Source organism: Corylus avellana, chromosome 10 (genome assembly GCF_965113065.1).
Source record: "Corylus avellana chromosome 10, dhCorAvel1.hap1.2, whole genome shotgun sequence".
In the NCBI taxonomy this organism is placed as follows: Eukaryota; Viridiplantae; Streptophyta; class Magnoliopsida; order Fagales; family Betulaceae; genus Corylus; species Corylus avellana.
Genome location: NC_142499.1, coordinates 20860612 through 20879328, shown reverse-complemented (window position 1 = coordinate 20879328; position 18717 = coordinate 20860612). Strand labels below are relative to the sequence as shown.

The following is an 18717-nucleotide window of genomic DNA, read 5'->3' as shown; positions in this document are numbered from 1 at the left end:
AAATAGGCAAGGGCAAAGCCTAGTTAAAAGGCCAAATATGCTGGAACCCCTGTACACTGCCAGAGAAGCATATTTTCTTTATATGCTTGAATTATGCAACGCTTTTCTCGGTGACACATTCTTGCATACTTGTACTTTATTTACTTAAAAGCATATCAATGATGATACTTAAAAAATAAAATTAAAAATTAAAAATAATTTGTGTTCGAATTATTTGTTAATTTTTTTATTATGAAAAAAAAAAAAAAAAAGTTCTAACAAATGAAGCCGCAATTTTGAGCCAGCTTATGAGTTATGAACTTTGCGTCTGCGGTCTAAGAGGAGTAATACTAGAAGCGGGACTTTTGTCCCAATTTATTTCCCCAGGTGATGTACCTTTTAAAATTATTATTGAATTAAAATTAAATAGTAATAATCTCAAATATAATAGTAGTTTTAAAAATTATATGACTTTTGAGGGATAAAAGGAGGACGACAATCCTATTTCTTCTAGCATTACTCGTCTAAAAATATCACTTGAGAGTCACCCGACTATGTAAAGTACAAAAGCAATATGAAAATGCCCCCTTTTTAATTTAATCATCTATGAAGCCTTATAATGCGACATGTTTGTTAATGCGATATTTTATTTTTTGAGTTTAAAAAAAAAAAGTATTTTTATGTGATATAAAATTAAAAAAAATTTTAAAAATTTTATATTTTAAATTGTTTATTAATATTTTTATTTATATTCACTTTTAATATCTTCCATTAATTGTCCATATCTACTCTTTGGCTTTCATACCATTCACTATAATTTGCCATAATTAGCCAGGACAATTATCTACCTGTAAAATGAGCTAGCAAATTAAGTTAAATAATTGAATAGAAAATTGCTCATTTTTCCTATAAACAAATGAAAAAGAATTGGTTATATAACTTTATGTTTAGAAAAATATGCTTCATTAATTGCTTCTCATTTGTATTATTACTTTGAAATTAAAAAAAAAATGCAAATAAATGTTTTCAACGGCTATGAATATACTTAGTTTGGTGGTGAATTTGGAACAAAATAATGGAACTATGAGTGGGCACGTGTCTACGTACGGATCACGTTGTTACATGCATGAATGTAAAACGCACGTCATCCTAGTCATTCGAGGACTGGCTGATGACCTAAGCAATACCTTACACGTGCGTAGACGTTGCACGTACGCCAACAAACACATCAGTCATCACACAAGGCATTAGGGTTTTGGACCCTACCCTTCTTAATTAGGGTAATCTCGTGTAGCCCATCGGATGCACGTGACTCATAGCTGTATTCCCACGTGTGCCAAAGGCCACGTAAATTAAGCAGAGAACAGAAATAGTTCTTCGCCACGTATTTGGAATTTAAGGTATTTATTTCATTATCATACAATCTTGGACCATCACAAGGAAAAAAAAAATGATTAAATCAAATCGTGTGAGATAAGATTGTTAGTGGACTAGGAAGCCATGCGTGTAACATATATCGAAAATTATGATGTTTTTTTGTATGATTATTCGATCAATCACAATCAATCTGGCATCTTTATCTCATGTTTCTTTATATATTTTGGAATGTTAAAATAAAAAATATTTAAAATATTATAAGAAAAGCTTAGACACCGTGGATTATGGTTTGTGTAAAATATTAGACTATTATCATGGTTTTGTTTATCATTATATTTGCTATATATGTGTACCTTTCTTATATAAGAATCTTATATATAATGGGAATAGAATTTGATGATGCAGTTGATTGCACGGTGAGACGAGACTTGGACAAAAGACACTTGCATGAAGAAGTAGATTCAATTAGAAACTCGTCAAATGTTTCGACGATCAAGTTAGCAAGTGTGAAGGGTGAAAACTACTATAAGAGAGTTAGAGTCTTAGGGGAGAGAATGGTTACACAATTGTAGCTGAAATGATTGTTCTACCCTTTCCTTATGCGGAATGTTCATTGACGGGATATCGATACATCCCATCATGGTGTTGAATTCTCAATTATGGCTTATGCATGTATAGCGTAATAGTATGCTAGACCATAAGTAACAAGTGAGAAAGACAAACCTTTAACCGTTAAAAAATTATGACTAATGTCAATTTTGAAGAAAGAAAGTTGATTTATTCTTCTATTTAAATATTTTTGTTAAGGATATATTTATTCTTGTGAGGAGAGAGAAATGTAAGAGATAGAATGTTCAACTTTTAATGTTTTTTTTTTTTTTACATGCCAGCACAAGAGAAGGGAATAAAGAGAAGATAATTCGAATTAATAATCTTTGTTTTATGAGGCGTAGTCTCTAGCTGACTCTCAGGGACAAGCCGGTTGCAAACTAAAAAATAAGCATTTTAAAATTTTGGCTTCTTAAAATAAAAAAATTTCCCAAAATTATAAGAAACAGAATGAGAATGCTCTAATTAAAGGGATATATATGAGATTGGATTCATTGAAGTAGTTGATTGGATATTACAAAAAACAAAATGAGCATTACGTACCTTGATTAAGACTGATAATACTTCATAGAATGACAAGTACTAATCCAAAACTCAATTCAGCCAAAACAATCCTTGTTGTATCCATTATTAAAAAAAAACAAAAAAAAAAAAAAACATTCTTGTACAAAATTTAGAGTTATATCTCTCGTCGGGGTTCTTCTTGGAATTGGAAATAAGGAGCGTGGTAAAGACTTGATTGATGGGCACAAAAAAGTGGACGATGAGAGTCCCGCCGCTGAGTCACGAGATAATCCAACGGCTCAGGAGAGTCACACCTACTGGGTCCACATACTCGATCTTCACTCCTTTCGGTTGCACATCACGGGGTCCCCTTAAATGCCCTCTTAACTCACATGGATAGAGAGAGAGAGAGAGAGAGAGAGAGATTTGTTTGTTGGTGGTGGTGGTGGCCGGTGGGTGGTGGTGATATGCTGATGGGGATTGAAGCCAACGTATTGTGAGTGTATTTCTGCATGGAATGAAGCGTAAAGTGTCTTCCTGTCTTCTACCTTTACCTTTTCTTTTTTTCTATTCAAAGAGGTCGAGATAATTAAACAAATTAAAACCAAAAGGGTTTTGGTTGGTTGGTTGGTCGATCAGATAATTCCAATATCCAAAACGGATATGTTTTGCAAGCCTGGTGATCATCGAGAAAAATTAAAGATTATGTTTTGAGAGACTACATGCATAAAAAAAAATACTCCCTCTTGCGGGCTGTGGCCCCCATCCTATGATTTTATGCTCTAATATTCCCTCCACTATAACAGACATGTTAGCCATTCTTTCAAACTATACCCTTTTTCCCATGGCTGCAAATTTTGTGTTTTCTGCATAATTCAATCTTATACTACTGTGATAGTCCACTACCCCTAGCTAGAGCTAGCCCCCACCAAATTTATTATCTTCATTATTAGAGACTTCTATGACATTTGGTCTGTTTTTCTCAAATCAATCATATCAAGCATGTGTAGCTACTGATCATATTAATATATAAGTTTTTCTTTTTTTCTTCTTTTCTTTATATATATATATATATATATATATATCCAAATAAATAAATAAATAAAGTGCAGAACATGCGATTTGTTTAGAGTGTGATCCCACAGTAAAATAATTTGTTGCATGTGTGAGGAGGAGGAGGATTCACACTAAAGCTAGTGGCACTAGAGAGTTGTTCTCTCTGAAGCCTAGAAGTTGTTGTTTTTTCTTCCTAGTGATGACATGGAAAGGAGCTGATTGGTACCCTTCAAGCATGCAAAGAAAAGATTAGGAGGGAAACACTTTTGGATCTTGAGGGGGCATTATTTTAGGTTTGTTTTCTGTTCTTTTGTGAAGAACTGAAGATTCGGTAGTCAGAATAAATGGTTTTTGTCTCTCCAAAGCTTTATGCAGTGAGAGTGAGCTTTCCTTCCTTTTCTTTATTTCTTTTTTCTTTTTTTTTTCTTTTTTTTTTTTTTGTCATTTTCTCAATGAAAAGAACAAGAGAAATTCCAGTCTTTAGAAACAGGAAAACATATATGGTACAGAACCTTAATAATATCCTGACAATTATGATACCATCACAGCAGTGATATGCTAGTTTAATGTTACCAACCCCGATATACATATATCTATATATGATTATATATATAATACATATATGTTGCATGATGATGTTATGAATCTTGATCATAATCCTCAGAAAACATCATTAATAGCTTATCTCTAATTATGTTATTAATTTTGTTGGAAGACTCTAGCTGGGACTGTGCTAGCTAGAGAGCTCAAATCAATATATCCATTTTATATGAAGGGATTTATGTGATGGAAAAGAGTCATGATCATGTTGTGTAGTTAATTATGGATACTGGAAAATAAAAAAGAAAAAAATAAAATAAAATACACAAACTCACTCACATTTGATGAGTGTTGTGGTAGGTGCACTATATATATAGTAGAGCCCCTGCAGACAATAATAGATGGTACAAAGCTTTGTGCAGAAGGGAATTTCCTTGCTGAGGGGAACAGGATCTTCTTCGGTCCATATAATGAACCGGAAAAGATTCTATGGACCGGAGAAGATTCAGTTCATGGCTAAAATTTCTTCTCAAAAATCCTATGGCTATAAATGAGACACATATCCAATTAATAAAAATAATAATAAAATATTATTTTAAATTAAAAAAAAAAATTAAAACAAATTAATAAAAAAGAAAAAGAAAAAAAAGGAACCACGTGGCCGAACCACCCCCAAGAGCCTTGGGGGTGCGGCCACCCCTTCTGGGCCAAGGGGTGGCTTCGGCCACCCCATGGCCCTTGGGGGTGGTTCGGCCACCCCCAAGGGCCAACCCTTTTTTTTTTTTTCTTTTTTTTTTTTAAGGGTGGCCGAAGCCACCCCTTGGCCCAGAAGGGGTGGCCGAGCCACCCCCAAGGCTCTTGGGGGTGGTTCGGCCACCCCCGTTTTGCAAGATGGGGGTGGCCGAACCACCCCCATAGGCCATGGGGGTGGTTCGGCCTCCCCCTGGCCGGCCATTGGGGGTGGCTTGAGCCACCCCCTACCCAAAATGGGGGTAGCCAGCACCCCTTCCTTTTTTTCTAATTTTTTTGTTAATTTGTTTTTTAATTTAAAATAATATTTTATTATTATTTTTATTAGTGGGATATGTGTCTCATTTATAGTCATAGGATTTTTGAGAATAAATCATAACCATGAATTGGATATTCTCCAGTCCATAATGGACTAAAGAGGATCCTGTTCCTTGTTGAGGTGGGGGAAAAGTCCTAATTTATGCATGGGTTCCTTTTTTCTAATTCTAAACATACCTTGTAGTACTTAATTATAAGTCCTTACAACAGTTGTTAAAACTACGTTGGAAAGAGATGACATTCGGCTAATTATGACACTCTAAAAATTATGTGGTTTTTAAAATTATTATTAGATTTATGATTAATTACTATTGAATTCTGATCAAATAGAAATTTTAAAAGCAACCTCATTTTTTAAGTGACATAAGAAAAATTTTTAGAATTACTGATCATGACATTCATTTCACATGTCTGGATAAAGAAAAATGTTCGGGTATTAAAGTTTTTATTATAATTTTTTTTCATGACAATTCACATTTGATGAAAATTAATATCACGTGAACTGTTATGTCAGTTTATAATCTGACAATCCATATTATAGTAGCTATATAAGGTAATAAATACCTCATGCGTCAGTTTATAAAGAACTTACGGTGAAACAACATCGCTCATAAGGAAATTATGAAGATACATATGTTGGTTTGGAACACATAATTAATTAACAGTGGTTTGTTCTTGTGGTAATCAAATAATTAATGCAAAGATAAAAACATGCGCAACCATAGATTCCACAAATCTCGCCAAAGGCATTATATCGAATAATGTTGTCTTATAATACGTCTATATCATTATTGTCCATAATTACACAAACCATATGATATGATCCACACATAAAGTTGTTCTCCAATTGAGACATAATTGTAATTAAGATAATCTCTTTTCCTTCATATATATATATTTACGATCGACCAAATTAATTAAAACTCAGAAGAAAATACACTCGTAATTAATAAGTGTGTGTGTGAAAAAGGATGGAAAAGCAAAGGGGCCATCATCATTACACAAGAAAAATGAATGCAAAAGGACAATCTAATTGAGAGTCCTTTACCCCACACAAACACAACACACATAAAATCAGAGGCTTTTTCTTTTTAGCTCGATTCAAAAACAGTGTATAAAATGATAGCCCACTTTAAACAAAGCCTCCGTTTTGGACCCAACATGCCTGCTGTGCTTAACCTCTTTCACATTAATTTTGCCCCATTATCATCAGATACATTATTTTTACACCATTTATATTTATTTTTAATCATGCCCAAGGAAAAAAGATTCAGTGCATGTGTGACATAATAAGTAATTTTCCCTATATATGCCGCCAATCACGCCACATGGCATCTTTTGAGCCAAATGATCTTGGACAAACTTCTCTTCTATCTCTTGATGCTATTGCTATCCCACCAATGACTAAATCATCATATTCATTCATCAATCACCCTACTCCTGTAATTTTCCGTGGTTACTTTGAAAAACACATAAAGGGTTTTAGGGTTAATTTGTTTGATTTGGCGGACGGTTGATCCTTTAAAATCGTGCATTAGATGCCAAAAACGTGAATTTTTTTTCACATTTTCAAACGATATATTTTTCTTGATTTTGTTTAAAAATGAGTTTTTTTTTTTTTTTTTTTGCTCCAAGATGGTCATAGTTAGATAAATTTAGGGCACATGAGGTGGGACTATGATGGGCCAGTAGTGGCAGTCCTACAATTCTACATGGTAGGCTTTATAAAACAAGATAATTATTCAAGTAGAGTGAAGGAATCCCAAGAAAGGATTTAGAGTTTGGCATGTTACCAAAGGAAGACAAAGGGAAAGCATAGCATTAGCATATATACAAGAGGGTAATTCTAGGCATACCTGCAGCAGCTTAGGGATTTACGAATATTCCAAACAAACATATCTTTTCTGTGCTTATTTTATGCTTATTGAGAGCTTCATTATTCACTGCCATGCCTTCAAAGGTACCCAAAAAAGAAGAAGAAAAAAAAAGAGAGCTCAATATTTATATATTTATTTTATATGAGAATCGCATGAAAATCATCAGTAGGAGTGGCTTTTAAAGGTGAAGAGATAGGAAAAAGAAAAGATGGTCCTTGCTTTTTTTTTTTTTTTTTTTTTCTTCTCTTTTTCTTTTTCATGCTAAAGTGGAGAGACTGATCTACATGAAACCCAAAAAAACAAACCCCCCCCCCCCCCCCCCCAAAAAAAAAAAAAAAAAAAAAAAAAAGTGTTCCAACAAGAAAAGATATAAATTTTTATTTATTCTTTTTGGGAAATTTTTTAGAGATGGATCCCATTCCCAGCCTGTTGATTTCTGTGCAACTTAGACCTTTTTTTCCCACTTTCTTCCTTGGCTCAAGTGCTTAAGTTGCTTGTTTTTGCTCTGGCAAGTGCCAGATGAAGACCATGGCTACTTATTTATTCATAGCCTTGTCGAAATTTGGGTCAATCATGAGCCCAATGAGGGCTTTTCTGGCTAGGGCATGTGCCTTGTCTGGGTTCTTAATGCAGTTGTAGGTCCAAACAAAGCACTCTTAAATTACGACAAAATATAATCCTTCCTGCCTTAATCCTTATTATAATCCCCCGGAATAAAGAATCTGTTTTATTATCTCACGACCATATGGGACCAAACCTTTCCTGTTTGCAATGTTTGTAGAGTGTTATGAGCAGTAAAGTTTTTATTACAAGTGTCCTCTAATTTTATAATCTGACACGTAGTAGTTGATGTAGCATTTGTCAGTCACATTAATCATTGCACTTATCACATTAACCGCTAAAACGTAAATTATTACATGGCACTTCACGTGAGACTTATATTCAAAAAATGTATATAATCACGTGAATTTATAAATGAATTATATAAAAGGTTACAGTACCCCAAACATTTTTCGTTATCAAAACCTACATTTTTCGTTAATTTTTTTTTTTTTTTTGGGGGGGGGTATGAGGGGGCTTAAACCCAGTTCGTCAAGTATTTATCCTATCATCAGAGTTCATCCAGCCCACACGTCACATATGTGAGGAATAATTTTTAATATTAAGTCATTTAAATATCCGAAGAATGGCAATCTTGCTTATCTCATCAAATCATTCATTACATTCTCCCCAGCTTCCCTGAGAAGGTAGGGAAAGCAAGGCAATTACATGGTGATCGTAATTTATTTACAAGACTTTCTCTTCGCCGCCACTAGGTTAGAGGGTGATTGGTTATTTTGACAAAACTCTGTACAGTACTCTGTTAGGTAAACCAACAGACTAACTAGTGCTGAGGTTTTCCTTCAGCATTTCGACAACCCTTTGTGATAGACTCTCTGCAAATTTTCCTAACAAAGGTTGAAAGCCTGAAATTTCCACTCTACTTCCACATGAATTGTTGCTCCGACAGTGCACCAATCTGGCAACTCCATCAACCTTCTCTGCAATTGATTGAAGTAGTTCAGCTGCCTCATCATATAACTTAGCTCCCGCTTCTCCTGAGAACTCTTCACTAGAACCCACATTTCCTAATGCTGAAAATAAATGGACTGCATTCTCAGCTGCAGCATCCAGATTGAGTAAAGCTTCCTTGCATGCAATTATTCTTTCCTGGACATAACTGCCTTTGGGGGCACATTCCTTCTGGTCTCTGCCTTCTGTCAATTCGATGTTTATTGAACTTCCTGTAACAGGGCATTCGGTTAATTCACTTTCCATGGAAGTGCAATCTGCGCTCGGTGAACTTTCGGCTGAGTTCTTCAGGTCCTGCAGTTCGCACCATAGCAGCAACATTTGAGTATGATAATTCAAAGTTGTGTTTTTTCAAGTTAATATAACAGAGCTCTCAAAAAACAAAATGGATAGTCAAGACAGTTCAGAGCAACAATAAATATAGTTTATACTTTATAGGTCACTAGTACCAACTGATGACTATAGATATGGTTTTGAGTTCACTAAACAAACTATCTAAATAGACAAAAGACATGCTTCATATAGTTTAAAATCTTTTAGACCATTATAGTTCTAGTTTTAGCATTTCCCAGAAAGCCTCTTCCTGATATGTGGTTACAAGACAAGAACAAAACCTGTGCCAAGTCTATATTTTAGCAATAGAAAGACCTCTTTACACCCACCATTTTCTGTTCTTCCGAGACATGGAATAATGGATCTTTCAGTGTGCCATGAGTTGTAGCTTCTTCCTGGCAGTGCAGGGTTTTACTAGCCAAATCTCGAACTGGAGTGCCAAAAAGTTTCTTGCTATCTCCAAGATAATCGTGATGGACAACATATTTTGTGGAGTACCTTCTCCTCACCGATGATTTCCTTCTCTCTATCTGTGCAAAGACATTATACATGCTAAACATCAATATAATACTCTCGGAGCTTCATATCAGAATTATTCAGAGTCAACTTTATGATTTTTTTTTTTTCCCTGGGCCATTCAACTCTATCCAGAGCTATGTATTCTGTTAAATTGCATTCACACTTTCATTTATAAAATAGCATTTCTTGACTTCTGTGAAGTTTTATTGGATAATCAAGTATGGCTGCCCTTCCTTTAGATATCATGGGTTGCTCATATACAATACCCTTAAGTAGAAAATACAAAAGAAAAAGTTTATGAAGTCTGTCATCTTCAGAAAAAAAAGGCCAGTGTCTTGACTAATTATTTGCACGATCTAGTCGAGTCAAAGCTAGTGCTAACAACCGCGAGGTGCTTTTTCCAATATTTTTCTCTTGAACCGGAGCGGAAACTCAACTCTAATTACAAACTAAAAATACAAAATAAAAATTGTACAAGTTTCTCCAAAGTTCATAAGAAATGGCTTAAGATGAGAGTTTGCCTTAAACTTGTTGAGTTTCTAAGCCCCTGTAGGTTGGATTTACATAGTAACGTTGCATGCAAGATCACTAACCTTGTCTGTTGTTGATAAACTGCCAAAGTGTTTTCTGAACAGGTCGGTGTCTTCAGACTTCATGTGGCAGGTGTAAACATCCATATCTGCTTGCACCTCACTTCCAGTTTTAACTGAATGCAGCTGCGCTGCCACTTCACAAGCAGCTGCCTCATTACATTCACTTGTAATATCTATGCCTAGTTGATCACCATGCCCAAAAGAGCACAGACTATTACTTGGTATCTCACTTCTGTCTTGTTCTGCAAGAAGTATTTATTTATAAGAGCAAAAAAGACCCATTTACAGACTCAAATTATTATCATTATAACTATCTACGGCCTTGTATTCACTATTTTAAGAGAAATAATAAAAATCATTCTCTCAACCATCTCCGTATAGTGAATGGGTGAATCTACCATTGAATTTTTGTGGGACCTACATGAATCCACAAATTTAATGGCAAATCCATTAAATTTGTAAAAATAGATGGTTCAAAGAATAATGTGTAGCAAGCTTTTTTGAATTTAAGTAGATGGGCATCCGTATTTGGTTCCTTTTTGGTTAGTTAAAGTTGCAATTGCATATCAGAAACCGGCATGTCAACATTGTAGAAGAACTAGAATAACATTGAAATTCCTTGGGGACATAAGGGTTTCGCCTTACTAAAGACATATATCATGTGAACATGAAGGTTTGGCCTTACTCAAAACTGCTGAAGACTGGGAAATATTTCTGTCCATTAAAGTCCGCATCTCTGGTGAGTTAAGTAGGTCCAGACACACGGTGTAAATGGAGCGCCAACGGTTGCCCATGGCAAAGCTGTTGAAATGCAATTGTAATACCGTGAGTGTGAAAAATAATCATAATTCCTTACATTTAGAAGACAGATTTAGTCCATTGCAAGCTCACCTAGGCGTTTCTTGAGACATTGGGGAATCCTCACTGTTGTTAGTAATGGAAGATCTTTTGGATGAGTCACTGATGCATGACTCAATGTCTCCCATATTGTGATCAGATGGAACTTGAACTTCAGGGGACACAGAAGCACATCTTTGGCCATCACCAACTGAAGGAGAGAAATACTTCTGGTCTACTTGCTAGCATAGAGTGAAGCATGAAAAAGAAGGAAGAAAATCAGAACAAAATAAGTACGAACTTAATAGAGCTCAAATGCACAAAAAATGAGTAAAAGAAAAAAAGCTTGGTGGTTCAAAGAAATCGGAATTCTGGCGACTTGATCATGCATACAAGTACCTGAGATAAATTGAACTTAAGATCACTAGGGACAATATTAGAGCTTGTTACTTTGGCCTGTGCCCATCTTGGAAGTCTGGAAACACTAAATTTAAATGCTAAGGTCTCTCGAGGACCCCCTTGATGAGACATTCTTTGTCTTAGCTGCTTGGACCTCTCTGGCAACAGTACTTCTTCGGGATTGAAACTGAATTGCTTGTCTTCCTCTTCGTTAAACGATATTTGCCTAAAACCTACTGGCTGAGGCAAGCTCAATGGACCTAAATTTTCCTTCATTCTCTGCAGCATCCTAGAAGACAAAGGAACAGGCACTTTCCATACAAATATACAACCATCACCACCTACCTGAACGCATCAGTAAAGTTACAAGTGCATACATGGAGGAAAAAATGAAAGCCTAACAGTATCAGCTGCTTCAGTCTTGAACTTTTAACATGTATCACTGTTATCTTAATTTTTTAAGCAATAAATTTAATAAAAAATGCGTAAAAAGGAGCACAACCTAGTACTTGGGAAGTACACAAGAAAAACAACCAAAGGAAAAGCTAAAATCTAAAACTAAAAGATTAATCAAACTCCCACAAATTTGAGTAGGAGAAACAACTTGTAACTACCATCCAGAGATGGAGAGAATGCAAGAACAGAAATTCTCAACATGGGTAATTCACACCCATCAGCATTCTACACATTCCTCTCCCTCTAAGTACACCACATGATACAAAAGGGGATTACCTTCAAATTTTGCCACTTTAATTTAATGACTTTGAATATGCTCCTTCCAACATGCCAACAAATCAACCACGGATTTGGCATAAATCATGACCGCAAACCAGCCAAACGCCAATGACCACATTTGAACGAAAAAATTGAAAGTTTGCGGCTAACGAAGAATGCAGAGACTAGTTTGCATAGGATGTAAAGTTTCCTACCTATCCCATATGAACATTAATATGCAGAGTAAATAGGCAGGGTCACATTTGAGCTAACCAAGAAGTACAAAGGCTTCACTTAGCTAGCATAGAATGTATCCATTCACGTGGTTCATTTTATCTTTTGATAAGTCACATGGTTCATTTTATCAGAAATGAATTAAGCATAACAGAAACTCACAGAGACTATATGCTTGCAGTCGGGTAAGAAGATGACACCAGTTATAACTTCACCATGCCCCATGGCTTGTGTGACCATCTCTCCACTAAGAAAGTCATATATGCAAATAGACTTGTTAGAGTAGGAGCAGACCAGGTAGCTGCAGCTTGGGTCCATAGTAACCTGTAAACATCATTAGGTCTCAGCATGAGGGCATGATGGTGGTCTAACACTTTCTAGCCATGGAGACATCTCACCTTGATTGGGTCTCCAAAATCTTTATCATGCCTGAATGATCTTGTTAGCTTTCCAGCAGCAATGTCAAATGTGTTTATCTTCTTATCCTATGAGTAAAAAATCAGATCATCAATTCCACATGCTGGCATTCAAAGAATATGACGAATCTCCAGTCATATTATGAGGCCAATTAACCAGTTGAATTTTCATTTACATGACTAACACGTGACAAATTTGATTGGCTGCTCTTGAAGTTGAAAGGGGAAGCCCTTCTAGCACCATTTTAATTCAATTTTAACATAATATAAAATCTATATTTGCTATTTTACCTGCCCAACTGTAACAACAGTCTCCATTGTTGGATCTACAGCCATGTCATACACAGTTCCATTAGAGGCCATTTGATGATGACGGCGCAAAATCCTATGACCACCATCAGTTATAGCAACATCACGGAACACCAAAGACCTGTATGAGAGAAACCATTATGATGAATGTAAAAGAAGGCATTCTGATGCCGCCTTGAATATATTAGTTTTCCCCATTTGTAGGAAATTAAAAGATAGTAATCATTTCATTAGCCACCAGAGCGGAATTGAAGCATAAACACGAAATTAGAATGGCATCATAAAATTCCAACTGAACATCATCATAAAACAATAAATAAATAAAAATTCATCATTTTTTGAGATCATAAAAATGATTAAAAAAATACATTTGCAAAAAAGTATAGCCATTTCAAATGCCATGAAGAACACCATAGGCTTGTTTCTAATGCAATTAAAATGTATATATATATAAAACTTGATATCATTTATTTCAGGCACTTTCTTATAACCATTTCAATTTATGGCTCCAAAGCTTCCATAATCGTATGAAAACAGAACTTGCAGTACATACCTATCAGCACTGCAACTGAGAATCTTGGAGCCATTGCAAACAATCTTAACAGAGGTCACAGCAGCTGAATGATCATCAATACTTTCAATAAGATCAAAATTCCTGACATGAAGACAAGCCTATGATTAACACACATATCCAACAAGCTAGAAATAGCTAAAAAGTTGTGAAGTCAAACCTTTTGACATCATAAAGATGGATCATTCGATCCCGGCCCCCTGATGCAAGGAATGACTGGCTATCTATGGCTTCTTCAGAAACAACTTCCTTTCTGCTTGACAGGCTAAAGCTCAATGAGAGGATCTCCGCATCATGAGCACCCTGCCAGAATCACCAATAATTATATATTCTAAGATGCATTGGACCTAAATGCCTGTCATATAAAGCAAAACCTGTGTCTTCACATTGCTTTATTTTTGCACAAATATTTCAAAATGGCATCTAGGTGCCTAGGTTTTACCTGAAAGCATGTATAATCAGAAGTGTGTAGGTCATAGATATGAAGGTTTCCCTCATAATCACCAGCACTGAGGTACTTGCCATCTGAACTAACTGCCAATGACCGAAATCCTTGAGTGCTAACACCCACCTCCACAGTGTCACGTTCAAAAATCCCAGCACTTACTGCAGCAAGGGATGTGAAGTGAAAATCAGCAAGCTAGAACTAAAAATTCAGATAAGTTCTGAAAGAAAGGAATAAAACTACTCCTTGGCATAAAAGCATAAAAATATCTGCATATCTATTTGTGTATGTTTGCAAATGTATGTGCAGGGCCTCACAAAGATGACAGTTACCTAAATGTGTTGTACCCATTGGTTCTGGATTAAGAAAATGACTGTTCGCAGCATCTTCTGATGAATCAGGTTGCAAGGCAAGATCCCAGAACCTTATAGTACCATCTGCTGAGCATGTTGCAAAAGAAACTCCACCAGAACAACCTCTAGCAACACATGCAAGAGATGAATCATGCATGTTTTCACAACAGAGATTCTTGATATCCCATATGCACGCAGAATGTGAAACTAGCACACAACAACGGGTTGCCTAGAAAGATACAGAAAGGTTTTGAAGCAGTGAGCGTGATCTGTGTATAAGCTCCAAAAAATAACTTGGGCCCTACAACCTTTTTTTTTTTTTTTTTTTTACTTTTTGTCCTCTGCACACTTGGGGGCTAGAACTTGAGCATCAAGAAATCCACACGAAATATAAACAGGAAAATATTTTCAAGGTGGCTCTGAATAACAAATGAAAAATAAATGGAACATAAGACCAAATCTTAATAAAGTAGTCACCTGATTCACATCATAAATGCCCCATATATAGAGACTATGATCTTCATAAACAACAACTGGCAAAGCAAAAACATCAAATATTTAATGTGCAAGTCCAGGTGAAATCTCTTGATCAAGAAATTGTGATGCTTTAATGCTCACCAAGCTTATCTGAGGTCGAAAACTGACAAGCAATTGCATCTGGAAGAGCAAGCGAAACTTGAACACCCTTTTCAGCAGCATTAGTATAGCAAACAAGATCACTTTCTTCTTGGCCTGTTTTGGCCTTTGAATATGTAACACTTCCTTCATACCTGAGAGTTTCACTGGCAAAGAGTTGTACTAGTCCATTACTGCATGCACATGCAACTAGTTTGTTTGATGCAGATAGTGCAAAACCTTTTCCAGCCTGAAAATTTTATTTTGAAATTTATGGAAAAGTTAAAAGAGTAAAAATAGCACAAAATTGATTTTAATAACAAGTAATGAGAATGTTCCAACCAATGCAGTTCAAACGGCCATGATCATTTGATACAAACTATAACACCTCAAAAAGTTAGTTCCACATTAGAAATATGAAATGTCCATATGGAGTGGGTGGATTATAAAAGAATTGATAAGTGTCAAGTCCCACATTGGTTCCTTACTAAGTGAGACTGAGTTTTATAAATGATTCTAGGGAACTCCAATTGTAACTTGACTAGTCTTTTTGAAATGATAACACAAATGTAGCTGATGCTTTCTCTGGGTCGTTATACAAACTGCCAACAACACTCTTATTGTTGTCATGCAACTTTTGTGCTGATGTCCATATATGAATCAAGTTTCATTTCCAAAGATGTCACCATGACAAGGACCTTTTATTATGTGGGCATCCAAGTACGCACTATCACAAACTTTGCTGAGATAACAGGTAAACTATAAGGCTATCTCTTTTTTAATTCAGAACAATTTCCAATGGGGGACTTTTTGAGTTCATCTAAACCAGCAAAGTATATATCCTGTTTCTAGAAAATAATTCCAATTTACTGTAGACACAAATTGGCACCCTTGGATCTGTCACGAAAGGAAAAGGGGATAAACAGCCAAACATACCTTTAAATCAACCGATTTCCTTACTGAAAATCCAGAATGTATAAGGCACAGAACACCTGTATACAATGGGAAAGGAATAGGATTCATAGCCCGTACAGCAAAACCTCGAATACATAGAAAATCTTGGACTCAATCTGAAGTAAATCCAACCTGTGTCCGTCAATGCATAGATAGGAAAAAAGTCACCAGCCTGTTCACCGTTAACAAAACTACCGCCCCTCCACTTATGGGATGTGACAGATACAAATGAGCTTCCTTTCTGAGGTCCAAGGTCAACAAGCTTTCCATGCATTGCCAGCGACACTGTCCCTGCATTTAAGCGATTCCCTGGAGATGATCTGACAGTCCAGAACTTCAAGTGCTTCTTCCCAGCAGTAACAATAAATTTGGCATCTGATGAGAAGTTAACAGAAGAGACAGCAGAACAAGATGAACTTGCTTTAAGCTTAGTAACCAACATCCCACTCCGCCAGTTCCAAAGGTATATGTATCCTCCAACAGACACCAGATGTTTTCCTTGGAAAGAAAATTCAAATAGATAAGGAGGGAACAATTAAAGAAATAAGCAAAACATAGATAATAAAGAGAAATAAGTATTACACGAAACAAACCAAGAGTAGATTGGTTGTGACTAACCATCAGGTGAGAAAGAAATGCATCCAACCCCATTTAGATGGCCTTTCAATTCAGATACAAAAGCCCGAGTGGTACAGTCCCACACTAACACTGCAGGTTGAGGCCCTGACTGGAGAACCATATTAGAGGCATACACGTACAGAACATCATAGAAGTAAGTAACATGCTATTCCCAAGTCTATCTGATATAAAAATGCAGATAAAAGAAACAAACATCTTTTAGCTAACTGAACGATTGATTAATGACCCAGTTGTTTAAATTAAGATTATATTCCTGAAAACATGACATTAACATCTTCATATGTTCTTGCATCTCAAATTCTTCACTAGTCCCATCAGATACACCCACCAGAAGCCTCAAGAATTACACCACTAAATGCCTTACTAACAATATGGGATTGAAACGCGTACACAATCATCGTCTGATTTTTCTTAACCATTTCAATCTCTAATTGAACTTCTAGAAACCATTTCTATTTATTTTCAAAACGAGTATTACAAATTCGATTTTTACCTCTCCAGCTGCAACGAATCGCCCATCCGGTGACATGGCGACACAGCTCAAAGGCTTGGGCGCTCGATGAGACACCATGAGATGCGACTGAGTGCCCAAATCCACATCGTAAACCACCACCACACACCCCGCCACGTAGGCACACTTGGCGGTCGAGATGTTCGATGCCAATCCATTCCCATTCTTCGTCGTCAACCCTATAATCTCCTCCAAAACCAGCTGCGAAATCAAAACAAACAAACAAAAAAAGAATGTAAACAACCTGGCGAAATTCAGAATCTCACATATATTGCCTTCTCGCTCTTTCGATTGGTTTTCTCTGAAAACAAACGGAGGGTTAGGGTTTACCTTCGAAGACGTGTCGTGCTTCTTGAGCTTGCGATTAGCTTTCATTGCGAGCGGAGAAAACCCTACCTAGAGACAGGAATGAGAGAGAGACAGAGAAGAAGAAGAATTGGCCGTTGCGTTTATTTGGTACGATATCAGAGAAAGAGAGGGGCGGGAATTTTGGTGGAAATTAAATCCGGGCCCCACCGAGATTTGTTTAGCCTTTTTAAGAGGGCCCACTGGGCCACTAGAGTTTGAGAGGTACACTTTTAAAAAATAAACAAAAATTCTGAGCAAATAAAAGCATTACTCTACGTCTCTACCTTCTTTTCAAAATGAAAAATGCTCTAAACACTATTTAATTAATTAATTAATCGTGTCAATTTCTTCAATCCTAAACAAAGTTTTGGTAGATTAACCAGCTAACGGGAATTAAAGTGAAAATTAATCAAAGATTATGGCAGTTTATATTTTTATTAGATTTAAAAAAAAAAAAATTAGACAGTAAAAATTGTGTTAATTTAGTACATAATTAAGTAAGATATTATAAATTACTATAAAACTAAGATATTTTAGAGGTGATAATTAAAGTTTTAAATATTTAATTAAACATAATGATCAGGATTTTTTTTTTTTTTTTTAATCTTTGCCTCTCTTAAAATCGAGCCACTACTTTTTATAAATAACATATCCCATGATTAATTCAATGCATTAGGTAAAGTTAAATCGGGGCTGCTTGGACTGCCTTCAGCCCAGTAGGCCGTGATCTGATGGGTTAGCGGTAATTCAAGCCGTATGTTTAAGCTCCAATAATTTTAGCTTGGTTTGGCCCATTTGTATACGAATATTTTAAACGAAGGTTTGGTCCGATCCATAAAGTTTTCAATTTTTATCCTGGGATTAGAGACATTTTCCTCGTTTTTTTCATTCTCCAAACCATCTTTTTTTGAAACGGATCCTCTCTAGTCAATTTAGGACCGGAGAATATTCAGTTAAAGGCAAAGATTTATTTTCAGAAATTCTAAGGCCCCAAATAGGACACATGCTCCATTACTAAAATAATAATAAAATATCATTTATAGTTTTTTAAAAAATTAAATAATAAAATAATAAGGGGTGGCCGGCCACCCCCTAGGGTGGCAATGGGGTGGCCAGCCACCCCTTATAATTTTATTATTTTGTTTTTTAATTTTTTTTAAACTATAAATAATATTTTATTATTATTTTAGTAGTGGGACAGGTGTCCCATTTGGGGCCTTAGGATTCTAAAAATAAATCTTAGCCTTTAGCTGGATATTATGGACTGAAGAGGATCCATTTCCATATATTTTTTTTCAAATGGACTCAAATTTATTATTGGATTTGTAAGTCTACAAGTGGGTCC

The 18717-nt window shown here is 35.8% G+C and overlaps 1 protein-coding gene across 1 annotated transcript; it reads right to left on the bottom strand.

Annotated features, from left to right (window-relative positions):
- Window positions 1-8186: 8186 nt before the first annotated feature.
- Window positions 8187-17437, bottom strand: LOC132161653 (Transducin/WD40 repeat-like superfamily protein). The gene is made up of 20 exons (XM_059571815.2): window positions 17355-17437; window positions 17007-17225; window positions 16493-16601; window positions 16007-16372; window positions 15857-15912; window positions 14924-15170; window positions 14783-14838; window positions 14285-14534; window positions 13950-14113; window positions 13668-13810; window positions 13490-13591; window positions 12919-13057; window positions 12610-12696; window positions 12374-12535; window positions 11264-11608; window positions 10919-11106; window positions 10713-10828; window positions 10028-10269; window positions 9245-9445; window positions 8187-8876 (listed from the first exon to the last, which is right to left on the bottom strand). The coding sequence occupies exons 1-20, from the start codon at window positions 17397-17399 to the stop codon at window positions 8391-8393; spliced, it is 3723 nt and encodes a 1240-aa protein (XP_059427798.2). The 5' UTR covers window positions 17400-17437; the 3' UTR covers window positions 8187-8390.
- Between the last annotated feature and the right edge of the window lie 1280 nt (window positions 17438-18717).

Coding starts and splice junctions, on each gene's coding strand:
- LOC132161653 (XM_059571815.2), bottom strand. CDS start 17,399: ATGAAAGCTAATCGCAAGCTCAAGAAGCACGACACGTCTTCGAAG. Junction 17,226..17,354: donor AGCACGACACGTCTTCGAAG/GTAAACCCTAAC, acceptor TTGATTTCGCAG/CTGGTTTTGGAGGAGATTAT. Junction 15,171..15,856: donor GGAAATCGGTTGATTTAAAG/GTATGTTTGGCT, acceptor TAAAATTTTCAG/GCTGGAAAAGGTTTTGCACT.